The following is a 26,174-nucleotide window of genomic DNA, read 5'->3' on the forward strand; positions in this document are numbered from 1 at the left end:
CTACTGAACTTGAGCCAGCAACTCCTTAAGTGACAGGCCTGGAAGCTGCACTCAAAATGCCGCCCACCGCGAACGACTGTGAGTGTGAGCCGCAGAAATTCGCGGACCTCAAGCTCGACCACAGGACGATGCAAGCCATCACTGACATGGGCTTTCGGGAGAAGACTTTGACACAGGTTGAGAGAGCTGCTATACCACCTTTGCTTGCCGGTCGTTGCGTCCTTGAGGCTGCAAAAACAGGCTCAGGGAAAACGCTAGCTTTCCTCCCCCCAGCTGTTGAACTGCTGTCTTCTCTGAATCCAAGCCGCGGAATGGTAATCTCAAAAAGCCAGCAACTCGAATCCACGATAAGCTAATCTGCCCAGGTACTGGTGTCGTTGTCAGCTCGCCTACACGTGAGCTTGCACTGCAGATCTTTGGTGTCGCTCACCAACTTCTTGCACATCATTCTCAGACTGGGGGCATCATAACGGCAGGTGCAAATAGAAAGTCGAGGCTGAGAAGCTTTCCAAGGGTATGTACGATCGTGGAAGGACACGCCTTCCTTCGGTTCGGAGTCCACCGGAAGAAACGCTGATTCTAAAGAGCATTCATAGGCATCAATCTCGTTATTGCTACGCCGGGTCGTCTCCTCGATCATTCTCTGTCCAGCCATTTGCGAGAAGTGGCTGGAAAGCCGAGGGATTTTTTGGAACATCCCTTTTTCCATGTTCCAAGATTTATTGTCTGAGGCAACTTCGAGATCATATCAATCTCCTCCGCAGTGAACATCCTATCTCTCTTGAAAATTCCCTTTTGGTGCCTCATCTTGAGAAACTTCGACTTGATCGGACAAACTGTTCGCCCCTTTGCGACAGTGGCTGCAAAATCGATGAGTCCTTTCGAATTTCTTTTTGCCATGATTTTAGAGGCAGTTGCAAGACCATTTCAATTTCATCTGCAACCCAGAATGTTCCATCTCGTATTGCCCCGGCTACCCCTTTCTTGCGTCTCACGATCCCCGGGTTTGCCCTGATTCCTTCCAGTGTTCGACCCTCTGCGAGAAGCGGTTGTAAGATTGGGGATTTCATGTTATATTTCTTACTCCACTTTTCGGGCAACAAAGAGAGTTTGTGGAGCTCTTCGAAACACCATTTGAGCCCGGGGCTTTCTCTGCAATATGTACGAGACCTCTTGATCATGGTCTTGAGCGTTTCCTTGCGAGACGTCTTGCCTGCTGCCATAGACGCTGGACACATAGCGTCCGTGCCTCGGAGTTCGACGACGTGGGTACTGTGGTTCTTGTCGAGACTAGGCCTCTCCAGAGATATTCTTTCGAGACTTGTGTCGATGCCTACCATCGACGCCGAAAACAGAGTTTGCATGGCTGGGGATCGAAGGACGCTAAAGCTATGAGTACTGTCGGGCCCATGCGTCTCCAGCGGGAGTGCGAGAGTCTCCCAAATACCTTTTTTGTAGGAGAGTCGTCCTTCCTCTGTTGAAGATTCTGGACATTTAACGAGGTGAGTAAACATCGACCAGGGGTACAGGATTGATGGCATCGTCAATTTGCTTGCACACTATGTCATAGATAGATGGCCAAACGTATAAATGTCATTTGCCATTGAGCAACTGCAGCTTATAACAACCATTCTCATCGAGGTCCCCAGTCACAACCTTCCTAGCTGTTTAAAAGGAACAAATAAATTAAGTAGTCTGACAATATTAGAGACATTTCTTAATTACCTGTGATCTGCTCCCACTTGTCTTCTCCGAGTAGGAGAACTTTGTTCGATTGCCACCAAAAGCGACACCTCTGTGGTTCAAACGCGTTTGAAACACAATTTGGGCTGATAATGGCCGCACGTGCTCGCATTTTTGCCCGATCAATGTTACATTGTCAGGGTAATGATACAAGCCGTTCTCTGGGCCTGTCATGAACTCATTCTCCATCAGCGAATAAGATTCGTTCGTAGCAGTCGAGCTCTACAAAGATGCTTGCACTGCGGCGGCATTGATGCAAGAAGTGCCTCTAGGATGTGGTAAAGACCTTCGCACTCTTCAAGCGACCAGGCCTTCTTGAGCATGAATTGCTTCAGTGGATTAGGTACGAAGTACTGCCTCGAAGCTACTAACCCAATCACCTACCTCGCGCGACAATACCTACTTTAAAGTACTCGATTTCACCTACTAGTAGATAATCTACTGGGATATGCAATGTCCGATAAGTCCGGGCCCCCCCAAATGTCTGCGTCTCACCAGAATTGTACCATAAACCGGTTATTAGACAACTTTATCAATACGACACATGTTTCACATGTTTCAAAGTTCTGTTGATTTGAGAATCGCATTCTACGCTCCATAATTCGTTTTTTCAATGTCTTCATCAAAAGGTTGTGGAACGAAAGATTGCATATCCCAGTAGGGTGGACACTAGATACAAGTAAGGCGGCGGTTCGGCGCTCACCCGACGCCCAATCGAGGGTGAGACCGGCGCGAAACCTCGCCTTGAATCAGATTCCAAAATTTCTATTTTGTAATCCCACCTCACAAAAATGACGGTAGAACCAGCTGTGAAGCGGAGGAAACTGTCTCCTCCGGAATCTTCAGACCCAGAATCATCGACCTCTACGTTGGTCGGTCAGTCTACTACGCAGGACGATTTCTTCAATAGGGCAGCAGGATGGAACTTAGAGCAGGATTATGAGCAGAGACCTCGAAAGCAAAAGAAGAAGGAGAAAGAGAACACGAGGCTCCCGATCAAGACCGTGGAGGGAAGAGTTGAACAATTGCAAATTCCAGAGGTCACACAAGAGGATGATGATAGCTGGCTCGCCTCTGAAGAGGAGAGCATGGAAGATTCAGGGCCTATCCAAGAGGACATCAAAATCCCTGTCCGCCAACAGATACTAGAGGCAAAAGAAGAGCTAGCCCGGTTGGCTGGCCTCGTTAATGAGGACCCCGAGGAGCATGCTGGCGCATTTCGCGCATTGGGTCAAATCGCAACTTCCTCAAACCCTACAATCAAGAAGCTAGGCTTAGCTACACAACTAGCTACCTATAAAGATGTCATCCCAGGATACCGAATACGCCCCATCGCTGAAATGGACCAGACGGAGAAGGTCTCCAAGGATGTCAGGCGTCTTCGAGCATTCGAGCAATCGCTTGTCAGCTCCTACCAAGCATACATCAAGGACCTGGCAACCTGTGCAAAGGCTCGACAAGGGGGAGTATCCGAAGCAACGTCGAGCGTGAAACAGGTCGCGATAGCTTGTGCTTGTGCTCTGCTCATTGCTGTACCCCATTTCAATTTTCGAGGGGAGCTCCTGAAGATTCTGGTTGGCAAATTGAGCACTAACAGGATCGATGCGGACTTTATCAGATGTCGTGGAACACTAGAAACCTTATTCCGCAAGGACGAAGATGGCACATCATCTCTAGATGCTGTTGGGCTGATCACAAGGATGATGAAAGCGCGAAATTATCAAATTGATGAAATTGTTCTGAATACTTTTCTTCATCTTCGGCTTCTAAGCGAATTCTCGTCGAAGGCCTCGCAGAACCGAGTCGATAAAGCATCTACAGACAATGATGACGGGGCCAAGAAGCCCAAATTCAAGAAAGAGTTCCGCACCAAAAAGCAACGCAAGATTATGAAAGAGAGAAAGGTAGTCGAAAAGGAGTTTAAAGAGGCAGATGCTACCGTCAGCCATGAGCAGAGAGATCGTATGCAAGCCGAGACGCTCAAACTCGTCTTTGTAACATATCTCCGAATTTTGAAGGCCAGAGTTCCTCATTTGATGGGTGCCGTACTCGAAGGTCTTGCCAAGTACGCCCACATCATCAACCAGGACTTTTTCGGAGATCTCCTCGAAATTCTTAAAGATCTCACAAATTCTAAAGCTCTGCTAGAAGCTGATGAAGAGGAGCAAGAGGAAGAGGACGAGTCATCCAAGAGCATTCGAGACTCTCTAAGAGAATCCCTCCTCTACATTACCACCGCCTTCGTTCTTCTAGAGGGCCAAGATGTTGCACGCTCCACTCCATCGCTCAACCTCGATCTCACAGATTTTACAGCCCATCTTTACAAATCCTTACATTCTTTCTGCCTAAACCCAGATCTCGAGCTCTCCCACAAGTCACTGCGTCTCCCAGATCCACATGCTTCGTCATCGGCTTCGCCTACAACTACCGCACCAAGAGTGAATCTGCAAACCACGACGGTGCTCATGTTACGTGCGCTGACCTCGATCCTGACCCCTCGCTCTGTTCCTCCAGTCCGTCTGGGTGCTTTTACGAAACAGCTCTTCACTTCTACCCTGCAGCTCCCTGAAAAATCTACCTTGGCAATGGTCAGTCTATTAAACAACCTGACGAAGATCCATGGACGTAAGATTGCAGCGCTGTGGAATACAGAGGAGAGAAAAGGAGACGGTGTTTTTGATGCCATGAGAGTAGATCTGGAGGGCAGCAATCCATTTGCCAGCACGATCTGGGATGGCGAGCTGCTGAAGTTGCATTATGCGCCTGCGGTTCGGGAAGGGATACAGGGTATTGAAAGGATCATTGGGGATGTAAAGTGAGGTTGCTGGCCTCACATAATGAATAGCATGAAGTCCTCGAGATTTTCAACTGCTAGCCCCTGTCATTCGACCTTTTTTGCTACGCGCATCCCACCCAGCCCGTCGCTTCTGCACAATGTTCGTCAAGCGCTTTCCTGCAATTCTCCTATATGAATTCTCCAGTGTTTCGCGGCTACGCGAGCCATTCCTCTTTCCGAGAATATCGCCTCTTTTCCAGTTCAAAGAGCGAATAGCACTAAGCGCACAGATCAAGCTTTTCCCCCTGTTTTCTGGCGATGGTTCCGCGGTGTCGTTCATTCTATGGCTCGATGCATCTTCTCGACTTCTTATGTTCAAGGTTTACTCGTCGATGCTCACTCTAGTTTTGCATCTCATCTGTTCTAATTAACTTAAATCTCAGTGTTGTGACAAGACCTTGGCCCATCTTTTCGACTATTCTGAAAGTGAAATGCAAGTCTCCGCTCCCTTCTTCCTTACCCTCTTCTTCCACCTCATCCACGGTCAATCCACTTTATCAGCAACGGCCTACGTCGGCCTCGTCCCTGACTACCCCAACTACGATGCCGGTCCCTCTGACGTCTACACTGCAATCGACAACGCGACGGCCACCGCTGCCGTAAGTGACCCTTGCGGGCCCCTCACTCAACCGTCACCCAATCCGGCCGGCAATACCTGCAACGTCTCTATCATAGAGTCGGACGGGCCCGCCCCTTATGGTGTTCAATGCCTCACCGACTACACCGATACCCATCTCACTTTCGACGCCTGCTCCAACGAAACCATACCCGCCATCTGTGACAAGCTCGCCGACCCAGATGTGCAGAACGGCACGTGGATCTGGGCGTCCGCTGCTGCGCCCAACACGTGCCACATGGGCTTCTACCTGCCGGCCTACGACGGCAGCGCGCAGAAGCCGGATAGGAACAAGTGCGTGCAGGAAATCTTCAGGCCAATGCTAGGCTATTGCAATCCGGCCACGGGCTATGAGGTGTCCGAGGGCATGTACAACTTAGGGATGGTGAACGTGAAGACTACGCCAGATGAGACTCAGGATGGACAGGCGGTGGATGTTGGATATCCGAGTTATATCATGGCTACGAGCCAATTGACGGCCAAGGCAGGGTGATCGAGGAATCGATGTGAAGAAGAATCAGACAAAGAACAAGGCTATCTCACATTACTGGGTGGAGTCGAGCGGCGGTGCCTGTTTCATCGGATCCAGCAAGGTATGTGTGTAGCAGGTCTCGACGTTGATAGCCAGCACTTCCATATGATATGTCTCTACCTCTACTCTCTCAGTCTCAGTCTGCAGGGCGCTTAGAATAGTCCTTCTCAAACGCGCTTTCCGCCGTATACGGAACAATTTCACAGGGGAACCAGTCCGTCGGTTTCGCAGTTCTGTTCAAACCCAATCCAGGTCCACGGAAATCCCTTCAATCCTATAGCGACATGCGAAACCTAGATGCGCCCCCATTTTCCATCAAGACTCTCATGCCTGCAGAGATGTCAGCGAACTGATGCAGTATTCACCTGTGTCATGCACGTTCCCTTCCTTGGCCGTTGCCTATGGCAGGCCCTATCGATCTCGTATCTCCTCACAACGTACGCCCGAGGAGTCCACGCATATCCCCAGACCAACCTCACGAGCCCCAACAGTAACACCTCCCTCGCCCTCTCCTCCCCCATCCTCCTTCCCTCCCGCTTCTCCTCCCTCACACTAACCTACGGCGAGCTTTCCCCCGACCGTACGTATACTCCCGAGCCAACGTTCACAATCCGTCCCAAAACCCGAGTCGCAAGATATGATCCGGGAGCGAAATGCCCCCCTGCACTCCTGCACCTGTGTCTCCCGACTCTGGCTTCTTGCCTCGGAGAAAAAGCGCTGACCCCGGAGTTCCGCGTAGGCTTCACCCCCGCGGACATCGCCCTCGCCTTCGTGGCCGCCCTGGCCCAACAAGCCGTCGAACCCTTCGACGCCCGCCTTTCCTACTTCGAATACGCCGACGCCGAAACCCCGGTCCGGATCGTTCTGCGATCGGCCCCGCATGCGCCGACCACGTTGACGGTGAGGAGCAATGTCATGTGGGCGCTGAAACAGCTACCGATCAACCTCTTCCATGATCCCAGTATATGGGGACTGGACTTCAAAGTGCGGTTGCGGGGGGAGGATTTGTATCTGGGGAGCCTGAGTAATAGTAACAGACCTGGCGGCGTGCTGGGGGCTGGGGGTGAGCAGGGGGGTGGGAACGGCAGCTCGGACGGCTCGGAAGAGAAGCAGAAACGTGCGCTGTTGATCACTCAACCGTCAAACACCACAGCCCAGAATCTTAAAAACCCCGGCTCAAGCCCAACCGACATCCAATACGACCTCCGCTTCCAGCTCACCGGCCTCCCGCTCCCCGACATCGGCATCTTTTCCGCAATCCTGGAGTTCCTCCTCGGTCTCGGCGCCGGAGACCCATACCAGGCAGTCGAATCCGCCAAGTTGGCCCTCGATACTTTACCCGTATGGATATATATCAGTTACAATGCCCAGCCGAGCTCCACGCAAAGACTGCAGGTGTATCGGGTGGTCGCGATTCTGCAGGCCATTGCGAGATATTGTGTAGGGCAGAGGATTTACCAGGAGTTGATTTTCAATCTGCTGGTTGATGATCTGTTGCTTGCTAGTGGGTGTGTAGTTAGGGGGGTGGGGGAGAGGGAGTGGTGTAGAGGGTTAGAAGGGTAGGGAGATGGGGGTTGGTTGGGGGTGGTGGGACTTGATCTTAGCCAGAAAATTTCGGTGACAGCGTAGATTGAGAAATGAGATATGCCGAACAATACATCTAGGTGTCTTCACAAAGAGGGTAATTGTTCGCTCTAGCTGTTGATGATCTTCTTCATCTCGTCAATGTCTTTCGGTGCTGTCGTTAGATTTTCGTAACCATCCTTCGTTATCAATATGTCATCTGCACAAAAAGCAATCAGCAAATGGACGTCCAAATATTTGAGCAAGACTTGCCTTCGATTCTTACACCCCCTACATTCCAGTACCTTTCCAGCACCTTCTCATCAATGAATTCTTTGTGCTTCTCGTCTTTAAGATATGGCTCGATGATGAAGCGACAGAAGTACACTCCTGGCTCCACCGTAATGACGCTTCCCTCGGGCAACGTCCCCCTCACCCTCAAGTACTGGAACATCTTGTCTTTGTCCTCGTAGTCTGGATGACCTCCCGTATCGTGGGTATCCATACCCAAATAATGACCCAGTCCGTGCGGGAAGAAAGCGACGCTTGTCCTGGAGTCAAAGATATCTTTCTTGTCCCCCTTCAAAAGCCCCAGATCCAACAGTCCCTCGATCGCCACCTCATGCGCCTTGACATGCACATCCTCCCACGTCACCGCTGCCTTCAACATTCCCAAACACTCCTCCTGCATCTTTTGCACGATTCGATAAATTCCCTCACTCTCTTCATTAAACGTCCCGTTCAACGGCATCGTCCTCGTGACATCGGCACAATAGCAATCATACTCCGCAGCTGCATCAACCAACAGATTCCACCTTCCCTGTAAATGCTGATCGTTGGCGACGTAATGCAATGTAGCGGCGTTATGTCCTGACCCGAATATGCCGTGGTAAGCTTGTTCTGTGCATCCAAGCGCTATCCGTCGCTCTGTGAAGACGGCTTCCAGCTCTTGTTCGTTACGTTTATGTTTCAGGTTCTTGAGCACGGCGATGTGAGCCGCGGTGGTGACCTCGTTGGCTTTCTGTAACATTGCAACTTCATACACATCTTTCGTAACTCGGCACTCGTCAACGGCAGTGTGTAAGGCGTCAAGGTTGTAGGGCACGAAATATGACTGCTCGTATTGGTCACATGGGAGGTGAGATTTGGTCGCGAATGTTAGGGGTGCGGATGATCCGGGTCTTCGAGTGGGTGCGAGGTGGTCGTAGAGTTCGGATGAAGGGCGAACTTGATCGACGTCATATTTGTGTAGAGCTTGGTCTGGGGACAAGGGTAAGCCAGACCAAATGACGGAGGAGGGATCAAGTGGGGGGATGAAGAGGGTGAGAGTGGAGGTGGGGATGTCGTAGACGAGATGGCAGTCAGGCAGATTGCAGCCAGAGAGATAGAAGAAATGACGACGCTGTCTGAGTTGTGTAAGTCAGCCAGTACTTGAGCTCTTGCCATGAGATAATCAGACCTGAAAGGTTGGGGCTCGTCGTTGTCTTCTATCATGCGAGTCTTTTGCCCCTGAATATATATCCTCGCTGGGCTGTCATCTTTGACCGTCTCTTTGAGGTGTGCCGCAACTTTTGCGCAGTGGGCTTTGGCAGGGTATTTGCCCTTTAAGATTGAAGTGTGGTGTTTCATGGTAGTAGTGGAGTGAAATGAAGAAAGTTTGAGCAGACTGTGGGGTGTAGATCTCTTTGGCGGTGGCCAATGAGATGTCCAAATGTTGATGAGGTGGTGGTGTCGTCTGCTGTAATGGGGTATGACTTTGGTCACGAAGGAATTCATTCTTTAAAAGCAAAATCGTAAATTAGATATTTATTGTATGTCCATAGACGAGGTCCAGAAGAGGTCTAATAGCGCCTGGAAATGCCCACATCAACGCCAGATCATGCAATAATCACAAAGTCCCGTATAATATACGTCTATAAACATGCATCGTACGCTGGCTAAAACGCAGCACATAAATCAGCCGACAGCGAAAACTATCTCTCTCAATCCCTCCAACGAGCCAAATATTTCTGCATATCATCCATCGGTCCAGGTGCCGCAGCAGCCTAAGTAGTTCGTTAGCAGGATACCTTTGCAGAACCAGGCCCATATCGGAGCAGTTGCTTACCGTGTTCGCGTGGCTTGAAGTGCTATATGTTGCACTGACGGTCTGGGTAGTAATCGCCTTTGGCGTCGGTAGCCAGGTCTTGGCGATACTCACAGAACTCGTTGGGTACTGGGGACTAGCATTCTTCGCGGTGATCTTCGTGCCAGGCTTGCCTTGCATAGGGGCGTATCGGATGGGTCCACTTTGTAGAGTATATGGTACGGTAGCGCCAGCAGCTACAGGGCCTCCGGCACCTGCAGCATTGGCACCCGCAGCAGCAAAGTTGTTCTCCGTTGCCGGCCCATCGGTTCCTGAAAGTCCTGAGAGACCAGTGGTGACTGTGGCAGGAAAGGTTCCGGTCATTCCACTCAAAGAAAACCGATTAGAGTAATTAGTGACCGTTCCGCCAGTGCCGGCAGAGATCATCTTCAGAAAGCTGATGGATGATATTAGCATAGCTTTTCGGCGGCAGAGATATCATCTTACTATGCGTTTTTTACACTTGCTCCGATGCTGGCGGGCACTGTTCCTGACGATGCACTTCCAGAACTGAATACTCCATTGGCCACGAGTGAAGTCAACTGAATCTATTACCCCGACTCCGTATCAGCAAAAGCACTATAAGCTTATTTGTATCTTTGCTCAGGAGCATCTAATACACACAAAGCTGCCCGCGTCATTGCCTCCTGCGCAGAGGAACAATTGGAATGATTGAAGTTCGCTTATTGGCGGTGAAGTCCCGGAATCTTTCCATGCAACCTGCAGCAATTGACCTCCCACTGCTGTAGCACCTGCGGAAGGAGACGTAAATTCAACGTCGGCAAAGGCATAAGGGGCCACGGCGACTAGGAGAAGGAGGAGTCGGAAGAGCATCGTTGATGAGAGATACGGGGAAACGAGTGTGTCTCAGGCGACGGTGTACCCGAGTGTCTACTAGATTGCGAACACGAGCAGGCGTTAGGATCGTGAGGATCGCTGTGGGCGCTGATGTTGATTACATCAATTGTTTGCTTGTAGTTTTAGACCGGTGGAACCTCGAAGTCAGCCAAGATTATGGTAGCGTTTTGGGCTTAGCGGTCCCGCATTACCAATTAATCATTGCCCAGTTTGTCTTAAGCCTTCGCCACAGGTCCTGCTTTGTTTTCTACAGCAAATGGTGAACTACGAATGTCTGTACGATGGCCCGACGCTTTTGATGCTTCATACTTTTTCATAGGGACAACTAAATGAAAGCAACTCAATTTGTGACGCCCTATTAGACTCCCGTCATTATAGCTTCACTTAAAAGGCCCACTCTACATGTATCGCTGGATCCATCCTTTTGAGCCAGGCTCCCAGTACATTTGGAACTCCTGTTAGAAAATCCATTCCCCGTGGTTGTGGCCCTGGACCTGGTGATGCCGGGGATTAGAGAAGAAAAGGTGTCGAGATACTCGTATAAGAGACGAACCTGAGGCCACAACTAATGCATTTCCTATGATGATGTTCCTTGAGCGGATGCCAGGCGAGTTGTCAGATACTCTGCTGTTCTGTCCGTATCACCGCTGTGTCGCAGTGGAGCCCTCGCAGTTCCGGGTCCAGGTGGCGTGTCACATTGAGACCGATTGACCAACTGTTGATTCAGAACCTCTGAGGGCAGCTGCGGGGTCCGGATTCCTCTAAAATGGACGAGGAGATACATTGAACTTGGGTCAGACTTTCGTTATATGTCCTCGAGGTTGGAGGTTGTGGAGGGCTGTAGCTGCCATCCCACTTGAGAATTGACTCCAAAGGCGTATGACTATCGGATGTTTTGCTAGGCTAGCAATTAAACATCTTTCTCACTATGCGGCAGCAGGAGTTTCCGCCGTAACTGTCGGTGGCTTGGACTGCTCGGCGACCAAGTCACGCGTAGGCAGCTGTGGCCGAAGGTTTTCTTGCGGTCTGTACAGACTTTCCCTATGCCTGATTGATTTAGCATGTTCCAGCAAGCCTTCTCTATCGACTCTCAGCTCAAAGTTGGTAACGAAGCAGAAGCTGACTTCCAATCTTCCCAACTCTGTCTCGCCGACACCTCCAACTTTTGCAAATCGTCGATGTGGGTAGCTGAAATCTTCCAATGCTTTCATTGCCACTCGAAGGCCGGCTAACACCAGGCGATGAACATTACGAGAAGTTACAGGAATGATTCTCTCCACCACTGCTAGTTTGAAGATGTAGAGACTTGTAGCAAGATAGACGGCTGTTGACATTGGACAATAGCGATGCAATCGCAAGAGGTATTCTTCTAGACTGATCGGGGGTGGTTTCTTCGAATAGAACTTTCTTATGATAGCGCCATGCCTTGATGATTTCGGAGTCAGCATCACTCTTTTGGGAGGCTTCCTGAGTCTCGAGATATGTCTTAGGAGCAGAGAACTCTTTAGACAAGTCGGACGACTCATAAGCCAGCATGAATGGGGAAGCACTGCCTCTGAAAGTATAACGCACTGGATATTTAGGGGCTCCATGTTTGACCCAATGACGTGCAGAGGCTCTGAGGGGCCAGCCTCAGGGCTACCAATTGGAGTTTTGGCCCTTGCGGGCACGCCGTCAACGTCTCCCGTATTCTCTGCGCCCCCGCTTTGTCGACGCCTGTGTTCCTTTGTATGGCGAGCAACGCTCTCTTTTTCAGCTTGTATCAACCCAAGATTTGGAGTGCTTGGCGGGCTGATTGGAGGGGTTGGTGGGACGTCGCCGGTAATATGGACCAAAGTCTCGACTGTGCTACAGAGCATCCTCAAAGCTGCCACGGGACTCAAGGTGAAAAGGTCGATGTCATCCGCATTTGGCAAGGTGCCTGAGTCCGTGAGGGATGATTCGGTGCCAGGAACAATGCCTCGATCTGCAGAGGGACTCGGCGGTCGTGGAAGCTGAGGAAGGGAGGTTGCTAGGTCCGGTGCAGCATGGCTCTCATTGATAGTCTCCATATCTCTAGCCAATGCTTAGTCGAGTGCTGCCTGGAATAAGAAAACACTCAATGGCCTGATGGAAAATTACTCCAGGGAAACTTCCAGCTTGTATAGGAGACAGCAGATGCGAATGCGAGCGTCACCTGGCACATATCTTGATCTTTGATAGCAGCCTTTACGGCCCATGAAGTAATGTCAGCCTCGCCAAGGCCGCGCATATATGCAAAGTCTACAATGTACAGAGGTACACTGACCGTAGATGGGCCTAGTCGCTACCGGACAGAACCATTCCCTAACTTCTATTGCTAAGTGACATGACTTTCAGATTTTGCAAGCGTTCATGTTGCGAGTTTGACCCGGTTCGGGGACGTCAAGAGAAGTGAAATGCGGGGGCAGTAGAAGAGGTCTGGCCTTGTCTTAAGGCCTTTGAATCGGCCAAATCTCGCAGACAGATGTCCGCAGCTAAAGTAGATGCACATCCGATTTTAGTGACATGCATGACGATGATTAGACTCGATAATGCCTACCTGAGCCTGTATTTGTGAACGACGAGCACGTTGCCGGCGCTTGTGGTTCACCGTAGTATCAGGGAAGGGCGTTTTGAATTTCACTTTCATCTTTCATCCACAACCCCTCCTACATCCACCCTTTCAAACTTACAATCTCACGGTTGCTTTGACTCTTAATACTCCAGATTCAATTTTGCTCAACACATTAGTTTTCAGTACCATCATCTCAAAACTCGACTGACCACGAGTGCTCCCTCTTTCAATAATCTCCCACGTTACGGCTTTACACCTCAAGGAAGGTTTTGCTCATTTGAAAGACCAAATATCAGGAATTTCCAAAGACGATCCCACTCGTATTACACGGCCACGGTTGTCTGTAGAAGTGGTCTGCTCATTGGTGCCTCCGCACGGGCGTGGGCGGCAATCCGAAGGCCTAAGACTTGGACTCTTACATAGTCGAGCACAGAGACCAAGCCAAGTCCAGCGTCATAATTGGCTTCATCTTCGAGTTGGAGGTACATTATTCCTACAATGCTCGAACACCTCGACTGACATTGAAGCAGGTGGTGGACGGCCTCTCGCCGGAGGCGCAAAGGGAGGGAGGTGGAGACTGGAGACTGGAGACTGGCGCGGTTGCACGTATAAAACGTTTACACCAACGACCGTGCTTAACTGCCTTGGAAAATAAAACCAACTAGGACATCTACACAGCTACGAGCTCGAAATTGCATAGATGACACAGATAAACGCCCTCAACATTGATAGGCTTGTCCAAGCCCCTACGTTGAAGGTTGCTGGGGATGGATCCGCAGTTCGGACTAGCTTCTAAAAACGACCTTTGGCGTTTGCAGAACGAGATGAAGAATGTGTACGCGACACAGGCAGAGCATGCTGACCGACTAATGCGTCTCGAGCAACGTTCGGACAGCGATCCTCGTCTGAAGTCCGTGTGGGGTGGTCAATCGCCTTATCCTAGCGTCTTGAATGGGACTCCTCAGCAAGGTATGTCACGTTTTCCACATCATTGCAAAGGCGTTGCTAAGATTTTTAACTCCAGATCATGGTTACAATCCTGCTGCGGAAGCGTTCAAAAATTTTGATCAAGACCAGCCTAGTAGTATGCTCGGAAGCTTACATTTAGACACGGAGGACGAACCGAGGAGGGGCGCTGCTTCTAGAGCGAACAGTGTGCGCTTCGATGAGAGCGCTCTTCACGGTCATTTCGGTCAAGGCTCTCGGTGTTCCTCGGACTTCCTCCCTATGCGAACCGGTAGTGCGTTTGGCAGTCATCCGATGACCGAACGCTCTTCGTCACACAAGTCTGACGGCAGGCAAAGCTCTACACATTCAGCTCGAGCAAGCAGTTTTGGTTTTGAGACCCGTCCATTGTCCGCCACTGTGGCTCCCTTCGTTCCTTTGGCCCCACCTCCTGGTCTCTTCCTCTTGGGACATGTCCCTTCAATAATTCGCTGCTGGCTGGATACAAACTTCTCCAACGAGACTTTGCTTTACGCTTCCGTTTGCACGGGCTCCTACAAGTCTATTCTGGACGTCGATTTGATAAACCGTCTAGGATACCAAGATCAAATCACAGTTGACCGTGAAGGACAAAAAATGATCAAGCTTCCAGTGTACCTTCCTGAAGCTACCATACAGCAGTCGTCATCACGCTCGAGTAGTCCTGCGCCATCGCTACCTACTCTTACGACCTCATTCGTGGTTCAAGACTTACAGTGTAAGACAGAAGCGATTCAGATCTTCCTCGGCAGCGACTTGCTTCGTACTCGCAACGGTGACGTTCACTTTTCTCTTGACCGTTTAACGTTATTTGACGATGACCGCAATAAGCTTTCTGTGCCTTTGGTCCGGCCAGAGAACGCAACTTTGTTCCAGAGTCTTCAGACAACCATCGCATCAGACACTTCGTTGAGGTCCCCTTCTGCAAACGTCTCTGGCCCGGCGAGCGAGATCTTTCAAGCCAATGGCGAGGCGAAAGAGGCGCATGTAGAGCTGTCAACTGGAAAACCTGATGACCAACCGAAGGAGACGAAGACACAAACCTCGACTAACGCTATGCCTCCACCTGCGGCTCCGTCGCCCTCAGTGATAGGAGAAGGCAGGAAAACGATGGCAGATCGTGGCAATAGCGAGTCAACATCTTCGGTTTTGGTAAACAATGACCTCAAGGACTCGGAGAGCATGACCAATGGCACCACGCCTGATACTCCGACAAAATCCGAAAGTAGCAATATATGGGGCTCCTGGCGACGAGACTCTACCCAAGGTACCCGAGTAGACCCGTTAGCCGCCGGCTCATCATCGAATACTGGCTATCAGCGAGCGGGGCGGGCTAGGGGCATGAAGGTACTCAGACCAGCAAGACTGAACACGTCTCGTGCGACTTCTGTACAACAGCAGCCGCTAGGATTTGACGCCGCACCCTCACGTTTTGGTGACTCTGGTAAGCCCGAAAACAACGAGAATCAAAGTCCTGCCACGGATCAGAGGTCGTTCTCAGGAGATGCCAAAGCCCCCTTTCAGTCTCTGACAAACAAGCCCAGGTCGTCGAATCCAGTTGGCGGAGCTTCTGCGTTCGGCTGGCTAAATCCGAGCCAGCAGAAACAGGGGCCTTCCGAGTGAGAGCTCTATTCATTCTAGGGTCCAGTATGTGCAGGAGCTATCAACACGTCTTGCAGCTGTCACCGGCTTGTGCAATATTATGTACAATAGAAATTCAGGCATAATATGCTAAGCAAGCTCCTAGATACCGCCAGTACCAGAGCTAGTATCAAAGTACATTTCGAGCTTCGTTGTTACACAATTCTCTCCGTCAGTCTCGTACATTACATTTTACACAACGTCTGTACAGCATCTCTAGTGCTTTCTTTCGTTTCCTTGACAAGCCCAGCGATCGCTTTGAATCTAGTCACAAGATTTAGCCATCTCGCTCTTTCCCAAGGCATGTGCATTGGACAGGTGAGCTCACTCGGGAATATTGGCATCCCCCATACACTCATACAGGAAGCTCTCGCTCGACGTCACGATCGCTCCTTCCGCCCTATAACACATCAAACTTAATCCTCACTCTTTCGGAACACAGCACCACACCTACCTCAACCGACTCAGCGCCACAACCCTCTCCCCACCATTGCAGCTACTCACTCCATCCGTGAGCACATACACCCTGTGTCCCTCACTCAGCAGATCTAGCGCTGTCTGCGTAACGCATATATGCGTCTCAATTCCTACAATGGCGATTTGGTAAGGCATCTGCGAGCGTTCGGCGAGAGTGTAGCGCAATTCAGGGACGAGCATTGAAAAAGCGGTTTTATCGATTGTGTAAAGGGGTGGGTCGTTGAGTTCGGAGCAGACTGGAGGTTGTGTGAGCGAGGAAAAGAGTGGTAGAAGAGGGTCGGGGAGACTGACTTGGACCAAGACGTGAGGCGGATTGGGTGGTGGCGTAGACGGGGATGGAGAGGGTGTTGCAGGCGCGAATCATCTTTTGTGCCGTGGAGATGCTGAGGGCGTCTATCAGTATGGCAATGCACGCTGAGACTCTGCCGGGGCCACCAGCTTACACTTTGCCATATTCGAAGATGGCGGGCCGAAATTTTTCCTGGATATCGCAGATGCTGTCGAGGTTATAAGCCGACATGTGAGAGAGAATGAGCTGGGTGACGTACAAAAGAGCGGGATTCGCTGGGCTGATTATCAGCGAAGCCCGTGGTAAATTTGAGGTTACACGTACGGAATCGATGTGGTCTTGCCATGGTTGCGAACGAGACAGAAAGATGGAAGGTATCTGGGGGGGGAAGATGATTGACACAAATACTCCAAAGACAGCTTTGTTTCGGAAAGAATAAAGATCACTGACTATTAACCAAGTGATTCTTCCCTCGTTCCCCGCGCTTTCGTCTCCACTTGCCCGCAGCGGAGCGCCAAGGAGCCAAACCCGTGGCCGAGTGATTTTAGCGTATCGCTAGCTTCAGGTACCGTGCTCCCGTGTACGGTGTAAGAAAGGTCTTCGAGGACCACTAAAGTATGAATAAGGCTAAGACGCTGGCCCTCTCGAACAATCTTCCAGCCATCTCCTTCTTATATACATCTTATATAATTCTTCTCCTACCACTGTCACTTTCTCCGTATTTCCCTCCTGGTGATTCGGTACTCCTTTTTCACTAAGCAGTACCTAACACTCGTTCAAATCGATTGCGCAAAAAGTCGGTCGCACGGGAAAAAGAGGAGCTCTCATCGCGAACACAGAATTATTCGCGCACAGACACCAAGTTATGGCGGACCCCGAAGTGCGCATTTCAGGTGGAGTTGCAGACGAGTCCGGCGACGTCGATATGCAAGGTGGTGACAGCGCCGATGTCATGGAAGTGGGAGAGACGGGCGACGACGCACCAGGGGACGAGGCAGCGGAGGATGAGGCTGCCATCGAAGCGGAGACACCTGCTGCACGAGTCACATTCGTCGAGTGAGTATCCCAAGAGAGTACGATGCGATTGAGTCGAAGCCTTCTGATCTCCATAGCTATCTCAAATCCCCAATCGTGACCCTGCACATCGGCTCCGGCGACGCCGCAACCCAGCTCACAGCTCATCAAGCCCTCCTCGTGAAATCGCCTTTCTTCGCCGACGCAATCGCGCCGGACTCTGCCTCTCCCGTGAGTCCGAACCCCACACGCTCCCTTCCCTCTTCCCCCACTGACCGCTCCCCTTCAAGAAACACTCCATCGACCTCAAAGATGACGACCTGGAAGCCACATCCTGCTTCCTCGAATACCTCTACACGGGCGAATACTTCCCCCACAAACTCCCCTCCGGCAGCCTCCAGAGCGACCCCTCCACCCCCGGCGTCGACCAAACCGGCGACCAGCTCCTCAAACACGCCAAGGTGTACACCCTCGCGGAAAAACTCTCCATGCCCGCCCTCAAAACGCTCTCCCACTCCAAGATCCACCTCGTGACCTCCACCGCCGTCGCCGAGCTGACGTACGCGCGGTACGTCTACAGCCACACCGGGCGGGAGGACGCGACGATCCGGAAACCGGTGGCGAGCTTCTGGGGGCAGAGGAGCCACGTGTTGAGGCACGAGACGGAGGGGACTTTCAGGAAGATGTGTTTGGAGTATCCGGAGTTTGCGTTTGACGTGCTGAGTTTTGTGCTGGATGCCGAGGAGAAGCGGGAGGAGAGGCGGCGGAAGGCGGATGATGGGGAGGGCGGGAAGGGCAGTGCGAGGAAGAGGGCTAGGGGGGAGAGATAGACGGAGGTCCTTAAGATGGCATGTCTGATGAGAGGGGGAGAGGGGTGCAAAATTTGGTGAGACGATCTGCTTCTTCTTTACCGATGTTGATGCCGTCTGTCACAATACAAAAGTACATTTCCGGACAAAGTCTTACAGATAGAGCGGAGGTATGTGTAACCATAGTATTATCAATAACAGCTGTACAACAAGCTATGCTTTCTCCCAGCTTTTGCCCCAAAAAAAAAGCAATTGGTATCAATCTTGGTAGAGATTCGCTCATGACACGCTACGGTCCTGGGTATGGTCCCTGCAAGGAAGCCTCGACGGTCCGGTTCCCGAGCTCGCTCACTCGTTCACCGCTTTCTATGATGGGTCTCCTGCGTCCGATCAAAGTCTTCCTTCTGCGCCGTAGAACCGCGCTCCAAACGCCGAGTCGAATCCTTCGGCTTCGCCTCGCCGCAATGCTATACAACACAACAAGTGCCAAAGACATCAAATCCTTCCACCTCTTTGCCGAAAGGTGTCGCCAGTGGATGGGATGGGCTTTTCAAGCCTCAACACCCACAGCAGCAAATCCTCCAGCGGCAGCATCGTCAGGAAGACCCCATTGCACAGATAAGCGGCACAAGCCACGATCGTCGCCATCAGCGCGTCCATCCAGTAGTGATTCGCGGTCGCTACAATGGTGACTAGAATCATACTCGGGTATCCCAGCCCGATGAGGCAGTAAATGGATTTCCAAAAACATGACTTTTTCGTCTCCCCCTTTTCCAAGCTTCTTCTGAAGATACCAGCATGGTAGATCATGGTGCAGCCAATCACGAATGCGTAGCCGAAATGCATGCTGGGCATGGCGGCGAGCGAATTGACAAAGTTGCCGCTCATCCAGATCGAAGTTGCTTTGTCGTGGCGCACGGAGTCTAGGAAACCATATTCAGGCGGAAGCAGGCGCGGAGGCATGCAGGGGTAAAGGGTAAATGTTAGAAAGGCGAAGAGGTTGGTAAGGGTGAGGGTGCGGCGGATTGTGGCGAAGGTAGAGTGTGAGGGCGCGATGTAGTAGTACCACGCTATAAAGCTGTGGAAGGTGTTAGACGATATTTGAAGAAAGGGAGGTAAGGCATTCAAGAGACGAGAAAGGGAGCGACGGACCCTACGGTGCCAGGTATGTGGATAAGAGCGTAGGCTCGATTCAGCACGGTCAATGCATCTTGGTGGCCTTGCATGAACCAGTGCTGCACGTTGTGCTCTTTGATCGGGAAAAGAAAGCTTGCCCAGCTGAATTGCTCGAACTCAAGGATTGTCAGGCCGTGCGCCTGAGCGACTTCTATAATGGATTTGGTAAATATTAGTTGTGAAAAAAACTTAGTCAGTCGATAGAAGAGGTAGGTGATGATCCAATAGAACATCTCGACCAAGAATGGAAACTTTTGTAAAATACGGCTGTGTATATGTTCCGAGAAGCGTGAGGAGTTCGGGGTGCTGATGACGAGTCCGCAGCACGTCCGTCTTTTGGAGAGATGCTTGGACGCTGATAGAGGATCTTGAGAGTCATCGTCGTGGTCCGAATCGTACCAGAGCAAGTCTTCGGTCGAGTTGGAGGAGTCGGAGTCTAGGTAGGAATCGTGGTATCCTTCTTTCCGCTTCCCGAGGATTTGAAAATTCCTTCTCCGCGTCAGAAACATAGCTCCACCCAGGATAGATAAGACAATCTTGGAGGCATTGTTAGCCGGAGGTGTTTGTCTAAGACACGGGAACAAGAGGTACCAATGGCTCTCCCCATGGAGGAAGATGATACATAGGCTGGCTCTTCCACTCCGGCGGGACTTCAAGTATTGTAAGGTTCGTCGTCATGATGAAAGCTCTCCCATAAGATAGTCTTCGCGATATTCCACACCTCCACGACCTGCTCAGACGGAGGGTCACGCGACTAGAAGGTTTTTGCCGGGCGATGGTCAAGTAATAGACACGGAGACCAACACCGAGTGTTGATAGGAAGCGACAGTGAGATAGAAGTGAAAATGGCACTCAGGGGATTGAGAGTTGATGTACTCTGCGGAAGTTGGATGTGAAAGTTGTAATGTTGTTGTTGTTGTTGCCCGAGCTGCAGCATGTCAATAAAACGCACAATTATGTCATCTCATCGTCCGAGCGTGAGGGTGACAACATACGACGTGAGAGGAGATAAGTACTATTAGCGAATATTTTTGGTGAAAGGCGTGTCGGGATGATATATAGGGATGCTGAATATGAAGTTGCACGTTCTTTTGACCGGCAAAAGCCTTTTCCCTGTCCAATATCCCTCGGTGTTTCCAGAACTGGCCGAGTCCGAATATGGGGAATTATCACGAAGTCGGGGGGAGGAAAGAGCAGTAGCAGCAGCTCTTGAGATGAATTGTGGAGAGGAGGAAATCGTTTTCTGCTTTCTGTGTGTACATATAAGTTAAATACTGCGGAGGAAGATAGAGATAATGATATATACGGTAATCTCCTTTTCTCTTTCTCTTCCTCTTTCTTTTTCTCTTTCTCCTCTTGCCGCCTCAGCTCGTACTTTAAGCCAAGGAGCCAAAGTCATCATGACCCTTCCGACCTAGCCGGGGAAAGATGCGTATCCTCTTTTGCCAAGAGCGTATCTGCCAAGAGTTCATAATTTTAGGTACATATATACTTTATACTTTATTCTTACCGACCTTTTCAATGCAATTCTGACTCGGACTAGTGACTAGCCTGACCATCTCGCCTTGGCCTCATTTCCCCCCCTCACCACTCGGGCCTCGAGGACACGTTCAGGCCAACTTCAGTCTCCGAGTCCAACAAAAAGTACCGTATCTTCACAACTATATTTACCACGGGTAAATTGTTGCTGACATGTTTGCTCGGAATCTCAACAATGTGAATTTTGCAAGCAAACAATTGATCGTACTAGGTATTGACCCTGCGTCCACCCGGTATTCCACCCCCTCATGAATTCATAATAACATGAATGTACTCCGAAGATCGCCATTTGCCATGCGATAACGGCTATTAGACTTGTGCTAATCTAGGCTAACGGCAATGCTGCGGATCTATCTGTACTGTACTGTACTTTAGCTTCGCCGCCTCGGGTGCGTGCTCGGTGGTCTCTCACTCCCTTCCCCCGTGCTCAAAAAAAGTCTTGGCAACTTGTCCCTGGAATTGAGAATTGGAATTGAAGTTGGAATTAACCGAACACTGCCGATCCTCAAGCATCACCGCCATTATTCTCTAACTCGTATCGCCATGCCTCGCGAAGCAGAACCTTCCATCAACGACCGCGCTTTTCTCCTCCAAGCTCTCCAGGAGAACATTCGCCTCGATGGCCGCGCCCTTGATGCTTACCGCCACCTCGACATATCCTTCGGCGACGACTACGGCGTTGCAGACGTTCGCTTGGGCAAGACGAGGTATCCATCTCTTGACCTGGAATCAGTTGACTTGTGGCAATCGTTGACCCGTCCATAGAATCCTCACACGTATCTCAGCCTCCATAACAGCTCCCCGCCCCGACCGGAAGTTCGACGGCATCTTCACCATCACAACCGAGCTCTCCCCCCTCGCATCCCCCGCCTTCGAATCCGGCCGGTAAGGATCCTCCCCTCCATGTCTGGGGTAAGACCTCTCCCTCTTTCCTCCCTACGCTACACACTCCGCATCCGGCCCTCCCTCACTCTTGTCCCTCAGTGATGACCAGGCTAATCCATCCCATAGCCAATCAGACCTCGAAACGCACCTCTCCCGCATCCTCGAGACCTCCCTCCGGCGCTCGCAAGCTCTGTCGACCGAGTCCCTCTGCCTGGTAGCGGGCCAAAAAGTATGGGCCCTCCGCGCCGACATCCACGTCCTCGACTACGACGGCGGTCTCATAGACGCCTGCTGCCTCTCCACCCTGACCGCACTCCGGCACTACAGAATCCCGGACACTAGCGTAAAAGGCGGCGACTTGACCGTCTACACCTCCTTGGAGCGCGATCCTGTACCGCTCGCCCTACTCCACCACCCCGTCTGTGTGACCCTCAACTTCTTCGAATCGGGTGAAAAATGGCTCGTGGACGCGACGTTGATGGAGCAGCAATGCAGTGAAGGGGAAATCGTAGTCGCGGCGAATCCGCAGGGGGAAGTGTGTCTGGTGCAGAAAGGGGGCGGAGGGGAGGTGGATGCGCTGGTGTTGTTGCGATGTGTCGAGGTGGCGATGGGGAAGGTCAGGGAGCTGGGCAAGGCCATGGATGGAGCGTTGGCGAAGGATGCGAAAAGGAGGGACAAGGGAGGCATGAGTAGGGAGTTGAGGGCGGAGAATGAGCGGTGACGGTGGTGAGAAGCGAGAACGGTGGACTTTTGAACACGCTGGGAAGCTCATCATGGGTGAAATGCTAGTAACTTTCATCCGTGGACCCAAGCGCAAACGTAATGTGCTAACATGCGGATCAAAAATGCCCCAAATATGATACAAAGCCAAGGTCTTTGCCAATCCAGATCCTGAGTGCCCGATTCTGTATAACAATGCTAAAATGAAAACGCTCAGGTATAGTTCAAACATGCAAACGCTAAATATGATTGGACAGGATATAAAGGGTACAAAACCCCCAAAACGCAAATAGTCGTGCGCAATATCCCCCGTTCACGAAGGATCCGTCGACCCAGCCTCCTCCAACTCTTTGACATACTTCACAAATGCCTTCTTATGCACCAACCCTGCATACTGCCCATCCCTCAGCACACAAATATACCTCAATCCCAACTTGACAAAGCACTGAAAAACAAGATCCATTGGCGAATGGATGTCCAATGCCACAGGCGCCGGATCGATATAGGGCGTGAAATCGGTAGGATCCGGTTCTCGCTCTTCTTCTTCCTCGACGTTTCCATGCCATGTTACGTTGGTGGCCATCAAGCACAACGACTGCTCTTCGTCTTCGAGGTTGTCGAGCGCGAATTGGAGATCCGGGGCAGGTATGAGGCCCACAAGGATATCGTGACGAATGACAGGGAGCCCGCCGTCGATTTCGCCGGCGTCGTGGAGATACTCGAGTTTGCGGCGGAGAGCTTGAGCAGAGACAAGGGGGGAGTTGGAGATGTCGATGACGCGATGGGAGCGGACTTTTGGGGTGATGTCTCCGAGATCCGAGGTGAAGATCGGGCGGATTTTGTTGTCGAGCAAGGGGTAAGAGTTCATGTCTGTGAGAAGGTCGTAGATGCTGAGAGGTTCGAGGGCGTCGGCGGTCCATTTGGCTACTAAGACTGAGAGGGAGAAGGGGAGCACGTGGTCTAGGCTTCCGGTGAGCTCGAAGAGGATGACGGCAAGGGTGACGGATAGTCTGGTTACGCCGCACATGGTTGCACCTGCGGCAACCAATGCGTAGACGCCGGGGGTGATGCAGCCTTCCAGATCTCCGCCTTTAGGGCAGCTACCGAAGACTGGATGATCGGGGTGCAAAAAGACGAGGTATTGGACAAGGTGGCCCACAATGCGTCCCATTAGACCACCAACAACCATGGAAGGAACGTATATCCCGGCAGGAACCTTGATGCCGAAAGTGATAACAGTCAGGATGCTTTTGATGACGAACGCAACGCAAAGGTATCCAACAATGCCGAGAATCTCGCTTCCATGCTGAGGGCAGAGGCCAGATGTGTTATCTTTGCAAGGGCTGGCCAGCTCGAAGAGAAGTTCTGTGACTGCGAGCTTGGTGTAGCGATTCCAAAAGCTGGCTAGACCAGTGACTAACGCCACGAGTACGACTTCAAGGACCGGCCACCGTTTGATGCTGGGGATGCGTCGAAAGGTACGGGCCCATAGTCTGCATGCTTTGATGAACAGTGCACCAAGTGCACCACCTAGAATACCAAGCAGTATAAAGACAAACATTTCGAAGGACCTCCAGTCAGTAACGTAGCGTACTTCAAAGATGACTATCTTCCCAGTGCCGTAAGGATTGAGGAATTTGAGCGAAAGAGCTGCTACGATGCAGCAAAAGAAGGTCCTGAACAATGTCTTGGGCGGAAAGTAATAGCTAACCTCCTCGAGACTGAAAAGAACACCGCTAATGGGCGCCCCAAACGCGACACCGACACCGCTGGCGGCACTGGCGCTAAGAATCTCTCGCCGCTTGCCATCATTGTGGTTGTACTTTGAGAATAATCTGCAAGCAATATTTCCTACGCAAGTCGCGATATGAACATAAGGACCTTCCTTGCCGATACTAAGGCCAGATGCGACACTGAGGATGAGGGCGAAAGTCTTCACAACAAGTGTTCGAAGCCCCAGGTAACCGTGCACGACGAAGCCACTGAGAATAACTTTCACTTCAGCAACACCGCTTCCTGCAGCAGGGTAGTAGACCATGGTTCCAGGCTTTTCATCAACAACTTCGGGCCCAGTGGGACTTAAACTGACTTTCTGGCTCATATCGTCGGATTCTCCACGGTGCTTCTGCTTGTCGGCGCCCAAGTTTTCGTCCAGGGTGGAGAGTGAGAATGCTGATGGTATCTCGGTCTTAGTGATCAAGGTCAAGAAGCAGGCGCCGACAGCGAAGAATACCACGAAGAAAACGTAGGCTATGAAATCGATCCACATCCTCTCGATGCCGGTGATACTCATACGTTCTCCCCAGCTTTCCCAGGAGGGACAGTGATTCAGCCCGTAACAACACTTCCTCTTGCTGAAGTACCAGCCCTCTTTGCAATGGCCGTCCTTATAATCGAAAATAGAAGTCTCTGAAATGTTGACGAAAAACGCTACGCACGCGGTTATACATCCAATTATAGCCACAAGTATCCAGCCTTGGGCTCCGTCAAACCACGCGAATATGCGTCCTCGTAGGTCCTTCCGTGCTCGAAGATCACGTACTCGAAAGGCATCAGCGATGCTGTCGTGCACCCAATCCGTCGACGTAAACTGATCGTACCACACTCGCTCGTCCATGAATATTGAGGCTTTGGACTCGCCCATGCCATTTTCCGTGAACTTTCGCCCTGAGCCAAGTGCGTTTGCTAGGTGGAAACCCCATGAGCTGGCTCTGCTGTGATTCTTAGGCATTCCGAGGCTGCCTTGACTCGACCGTCTTGAGAAGCGCGGCCGCCCGGTGTTGGGCGCCGTGTAACTCCTCATGTTACCATCCCCAGATGCCAGCAGGCTCGAGTGTTCGTCATATGAATGTCGTTTAGAAGGCATGCGTCTCCGAAGGTCCAGCTCAGACGTCCTAGCAGAATGGAGACGGCGAGCAGCTGTAGGCGAAGTGGGTGTTATGTAGCCAGCTTGTTGAGATATGATATTATCATCCTCCTCATCTTCTTCATCGACAGTCTGAGAGGAAACGTGGGAGGACGCCGAGCGAGGCATGGTGAATGGAGGGGGGATGCGAATGGGAGCAAAGCTCAAACGGAGGTTTCTACCAGGTCGATTGTCAGTCATCGTGGGTACAGTCCTCATATGGTACAAAGTAAACGACGACGTAAATATATGAAGCTCGCATCAGCAGAGCATGCAAGCACGAGGTGCAGGCAACTGCGTATATCTTACTTTCCATGGTCACAACAACACTTTTCGAGCCGCCCGGAGCGGGCTGAGTGTAACAGGTCCCAAACACGTTCAAATCCTTTGCGGTGTTTCGCAGCCGAGCGAACCAACGAAGGAATGATAAGGTCGTACTAGAACAGGCATCCGCCGTCGACGCGGAGACGAAACACAAGGCAGTGCAGTTTCAGAGACCGTCGTATCATGTATCATGTATCGTGAATTTTCACTACGAGTCAGACGAGCAACAAAGAAGAAAAAGATTCGAGTGAGGAATGGCCGGAAATAGAAAAATATGGAAGAATCATAACGTCGTTCCCTTGTCTCGTGGCCGGGGAATTTATCGCCAAGCTTTCCACTCGTACCGCGGGGTTGCTGAAAGTTTGATGCCATCAAGTTGTGACATGTGACATGTGACATGTGACATGTGAGACTCTCGAGGCTCTCTTTAAGTGCATGACTTGACCATAAATTATTGTCAGACCTCTGGTCGTGGACAAGCAGTGGCCCTTCAGAATCACTTGGAACATGAAGTATCTTAGCTCATGAAAAGGGGAAGACTCTCCTTAGAGAGGCTTGAGATG

General features: G+C 51.2%; 12 protein-coding genes across 12 annotated transcripts; 5 read left to right on the forward strand and 7 right to left on the reverse strand.

Moving 5' to 3' along the window:
* Positions 1-772: 772 nt before the first annotated feature.
* HO133_010190 (uncharacterized protein) lies at positions 773-1,364 on the reverse strand (the record flags this gene model as incomplete). The annotated part of the gene is given in 2 exon segments (XM_037301045.1): positions 773-836; positions 856-1,364. 2 exon segments carry the CDS (start codon positions 1,362-1,364, stop codon positions 773-775), a joined length of 573 nt encoding a protein of 190 aa, XP_037153862.1.
* A 1,170-nt stretch (positions 1,365-2,534) lies between these two features.
* Positions 2,535-5,688, forward strand: HO133_010191 (uncharacterized protein; the record flags this gene model as incomplete). Its single annotated transcript, XM_037301046.1, has 3 exons — positions 2,535-4,558; positions 4,725-4,899; positions 4,963-5,688. The coding sequence occupies 3 exons, from the start codon at positions 2,535-2,537 to the stop codon at positions 5,686-5,688; spliced, it is 2,925 nt and encodes a 974-aa protein (XP_037153863.1).
* Positions 5,689-6,099: 411 nt separating this feature from the next.
* Positions 6,100-7,290, forward strand: HO133_010192 (uncharacterized protein; the record flags this gene model as incomplete). Its single annotated transcript, XM_037301047.1, has 1 exon — positions 6,100-7,290. One exon carries the CDS (start codon positions 6,100-6,102, stop codon positions 7,288-7,290), a length of 1,191 nt encoding a protein of 396 aa, XP_037153864.1.
* Positions 7,291-7,421: 131 nt separating this feature from the next.
* HO133_010193 (uncharacterized protein) lies at positions 7,422-8,919 on the reverse strand (the record flags this gene model as incomplete). Its single annotated transcript, XM_037301048.1, has 3 exons — positions 7,422-7,510; positions 7,564-8,696; positions 8,750-8,919. The coding sequence occupies 3 exons, from the start codon at positions 8,917-8,919 to the stop codon at positions 7,422-7,424; spliced, it is 1,392 nt and encodes a 463-aa protein (XP_037153865.1).
* Positions 8,920-9,272: 353 nt separating this feature from the next.
* On the reverse strand, positions 9,273-10,249 carry HO133_010194 (uncharacterized protein; the record flags this gene model as incomplete). The annotated part of the gene is made up of 4 exons (XM_037301049.1): positions 9,273-9,335; positions 9,398-9,812; positions 9,863-9,963; positions 10,040-10,249. 4 exons carry the CDS (start codon positions 10,247-10,249, stop codon positions 9,273-9,275), a joined length of 789 nt encoding a protein of 262 aa, XP_037153866.1.
* A 950-nt stretch (positions 10,250-11,199) lies between these two features.
* Positions 11,200-12,324, reverse strand: HO133_010195 (uncharacterized protein; the record flags this gene model as incomplete). The annotated part of the gene is made up of 2 exons (XM_037301050.1): positions 11,200-11,698; positions 11,846-12,324. The coding sequence occupies 2 exons, from the start codon at positions 12,322-12,324 to the stop codon at positions 11,200-11,202; spliced, it is 978 nt and encodes a 325-aa protein (XP_037153867.1).
* A 1,348-nt stretch (positions 12,325-13,672) lies between these two features.
* HO133_010196 (uncharacterized protein) lies at positions 13,673-15,455 on the forward strand (the record flags this gene model as incomplete). Its single annotated transcript, XM_037301051.1, has 2 exons — positions 13,673-13,817; positions 13,873-15,455. 2 exons carry the CDS (start codon positions 13,673-13,675, stop codon positions 15,453-15,455), a joined length of 1,728 nt encoding a protein of 575 aa, XP_037153868.1.
* Positions 15,456-15,658: 203 nt separating this feature from the next.
* On the reverse strand, positions 15,659-16,585 carry HO133_010197 (uncharacterized protein; the record flags this gene model as incomplete). Its single annotated transcript, XM_037301052.1, has 7 exons — positions 15,659-15,737; positions 15,802-15,873; positions 15,928-16,186; positions 16,242-16,333; positions 16,394-16,447; positions 16,499-16,514; positions 16,564-16,585. 7 exons carry the CDS (start codon positions 16,583-16,585, stop codon positions 15,659-15,661), a joined length of 594 nt encoding a protein of 197 aa, XP_037153869.1.
* A 519-nt stretch (positions 16,586-17,104) lies between these two features.
* On the forward strand, positions 17,105-18,083 carry HO133_010198 (uncharacterized protein; the record flags this gene model as incomplete). The annotated part of the gene is made up of 3 exons (XM_037301053.1): positions 17,105-17,295; positions 17,352-17,484; positions 17,544-18,083. 3 exons carry the CDS (start codon positions 17,105-17,107, stop codon positions 18,081-18,083), a joined length of 864 nt encoding a protein of 287 aa, XP_037153870.1.
* A 474-nt stretch (positions 18,084-18,557) lies between these two features.
* Positions 18,558-19,916, reverse strand: HO133_010199 (uncharacterized protein; the record flags this gene model as incomplete). The annotated part of the gene is made up of 3 exons (XM_037301054.1): positions 18,558-19,140; positions 19,215-19,805; positions 19,861-19,916. The coding sequence occupies 3 exons, from the start codon at positions 19,914-19,916 to the stop codon at positions 18,558-18,560; spliced, it is 1,230 nt and encodes a 409-aa protein (XP_037153871.1).
* Positions 19,917-21,320: 1,404 nt separating this feature from the next.
* Positions 21,321-22,383, forward strand: HO133_010200 (uncharacterized protein; the record flags this gene model as incomplete). The annotated part of the gene is made up of 3 exons (XM_037301055.1): positions 21,321-21,484; positions 21,543-21,662; positions 21,789-22,383. 3 exons carry the CDS (start codon positions 21,321-21,323, stop codon positions 22,381-22,383), a joined length of 879 nt encoding a protein of 292 aa, XP_037153872.1.
* Positions 22,384-22,695: 312 nt separating this feature from the next.
* Positions 22,696-25,488, reverse strand: HO133_010201 (uncharacterized protein; the record flags this gene model as incomplete). The annotated part of the gene is made up of 1 exon (XM_037301056.1): positions 22,696-25,488. One exon carries the CDS (start codon positions 25,486-25,488, stop codon positions 22,696-22,698), a length of 2,793 nt encoding a protein of 930 aa, XP_037153873.1.
* Between the last annotated feature and the right edge of the window lie 686 nt (positions 25,489-26,174).

This window comes from Letharia lupina, assembly GCF_014066315.1.
Source record: "Letharia lupina isolate WasteWater1 chromosome Unknown contig_8, whole genome shotgun sequence".
NCBI classification, from domain to species: domain Eukaryota; kingdom Fungi; phylum Ascomycota; class Lecanoromycetes; order Lecanorales; family Parmeliaceae; genus Letharia; species Letharia lupina.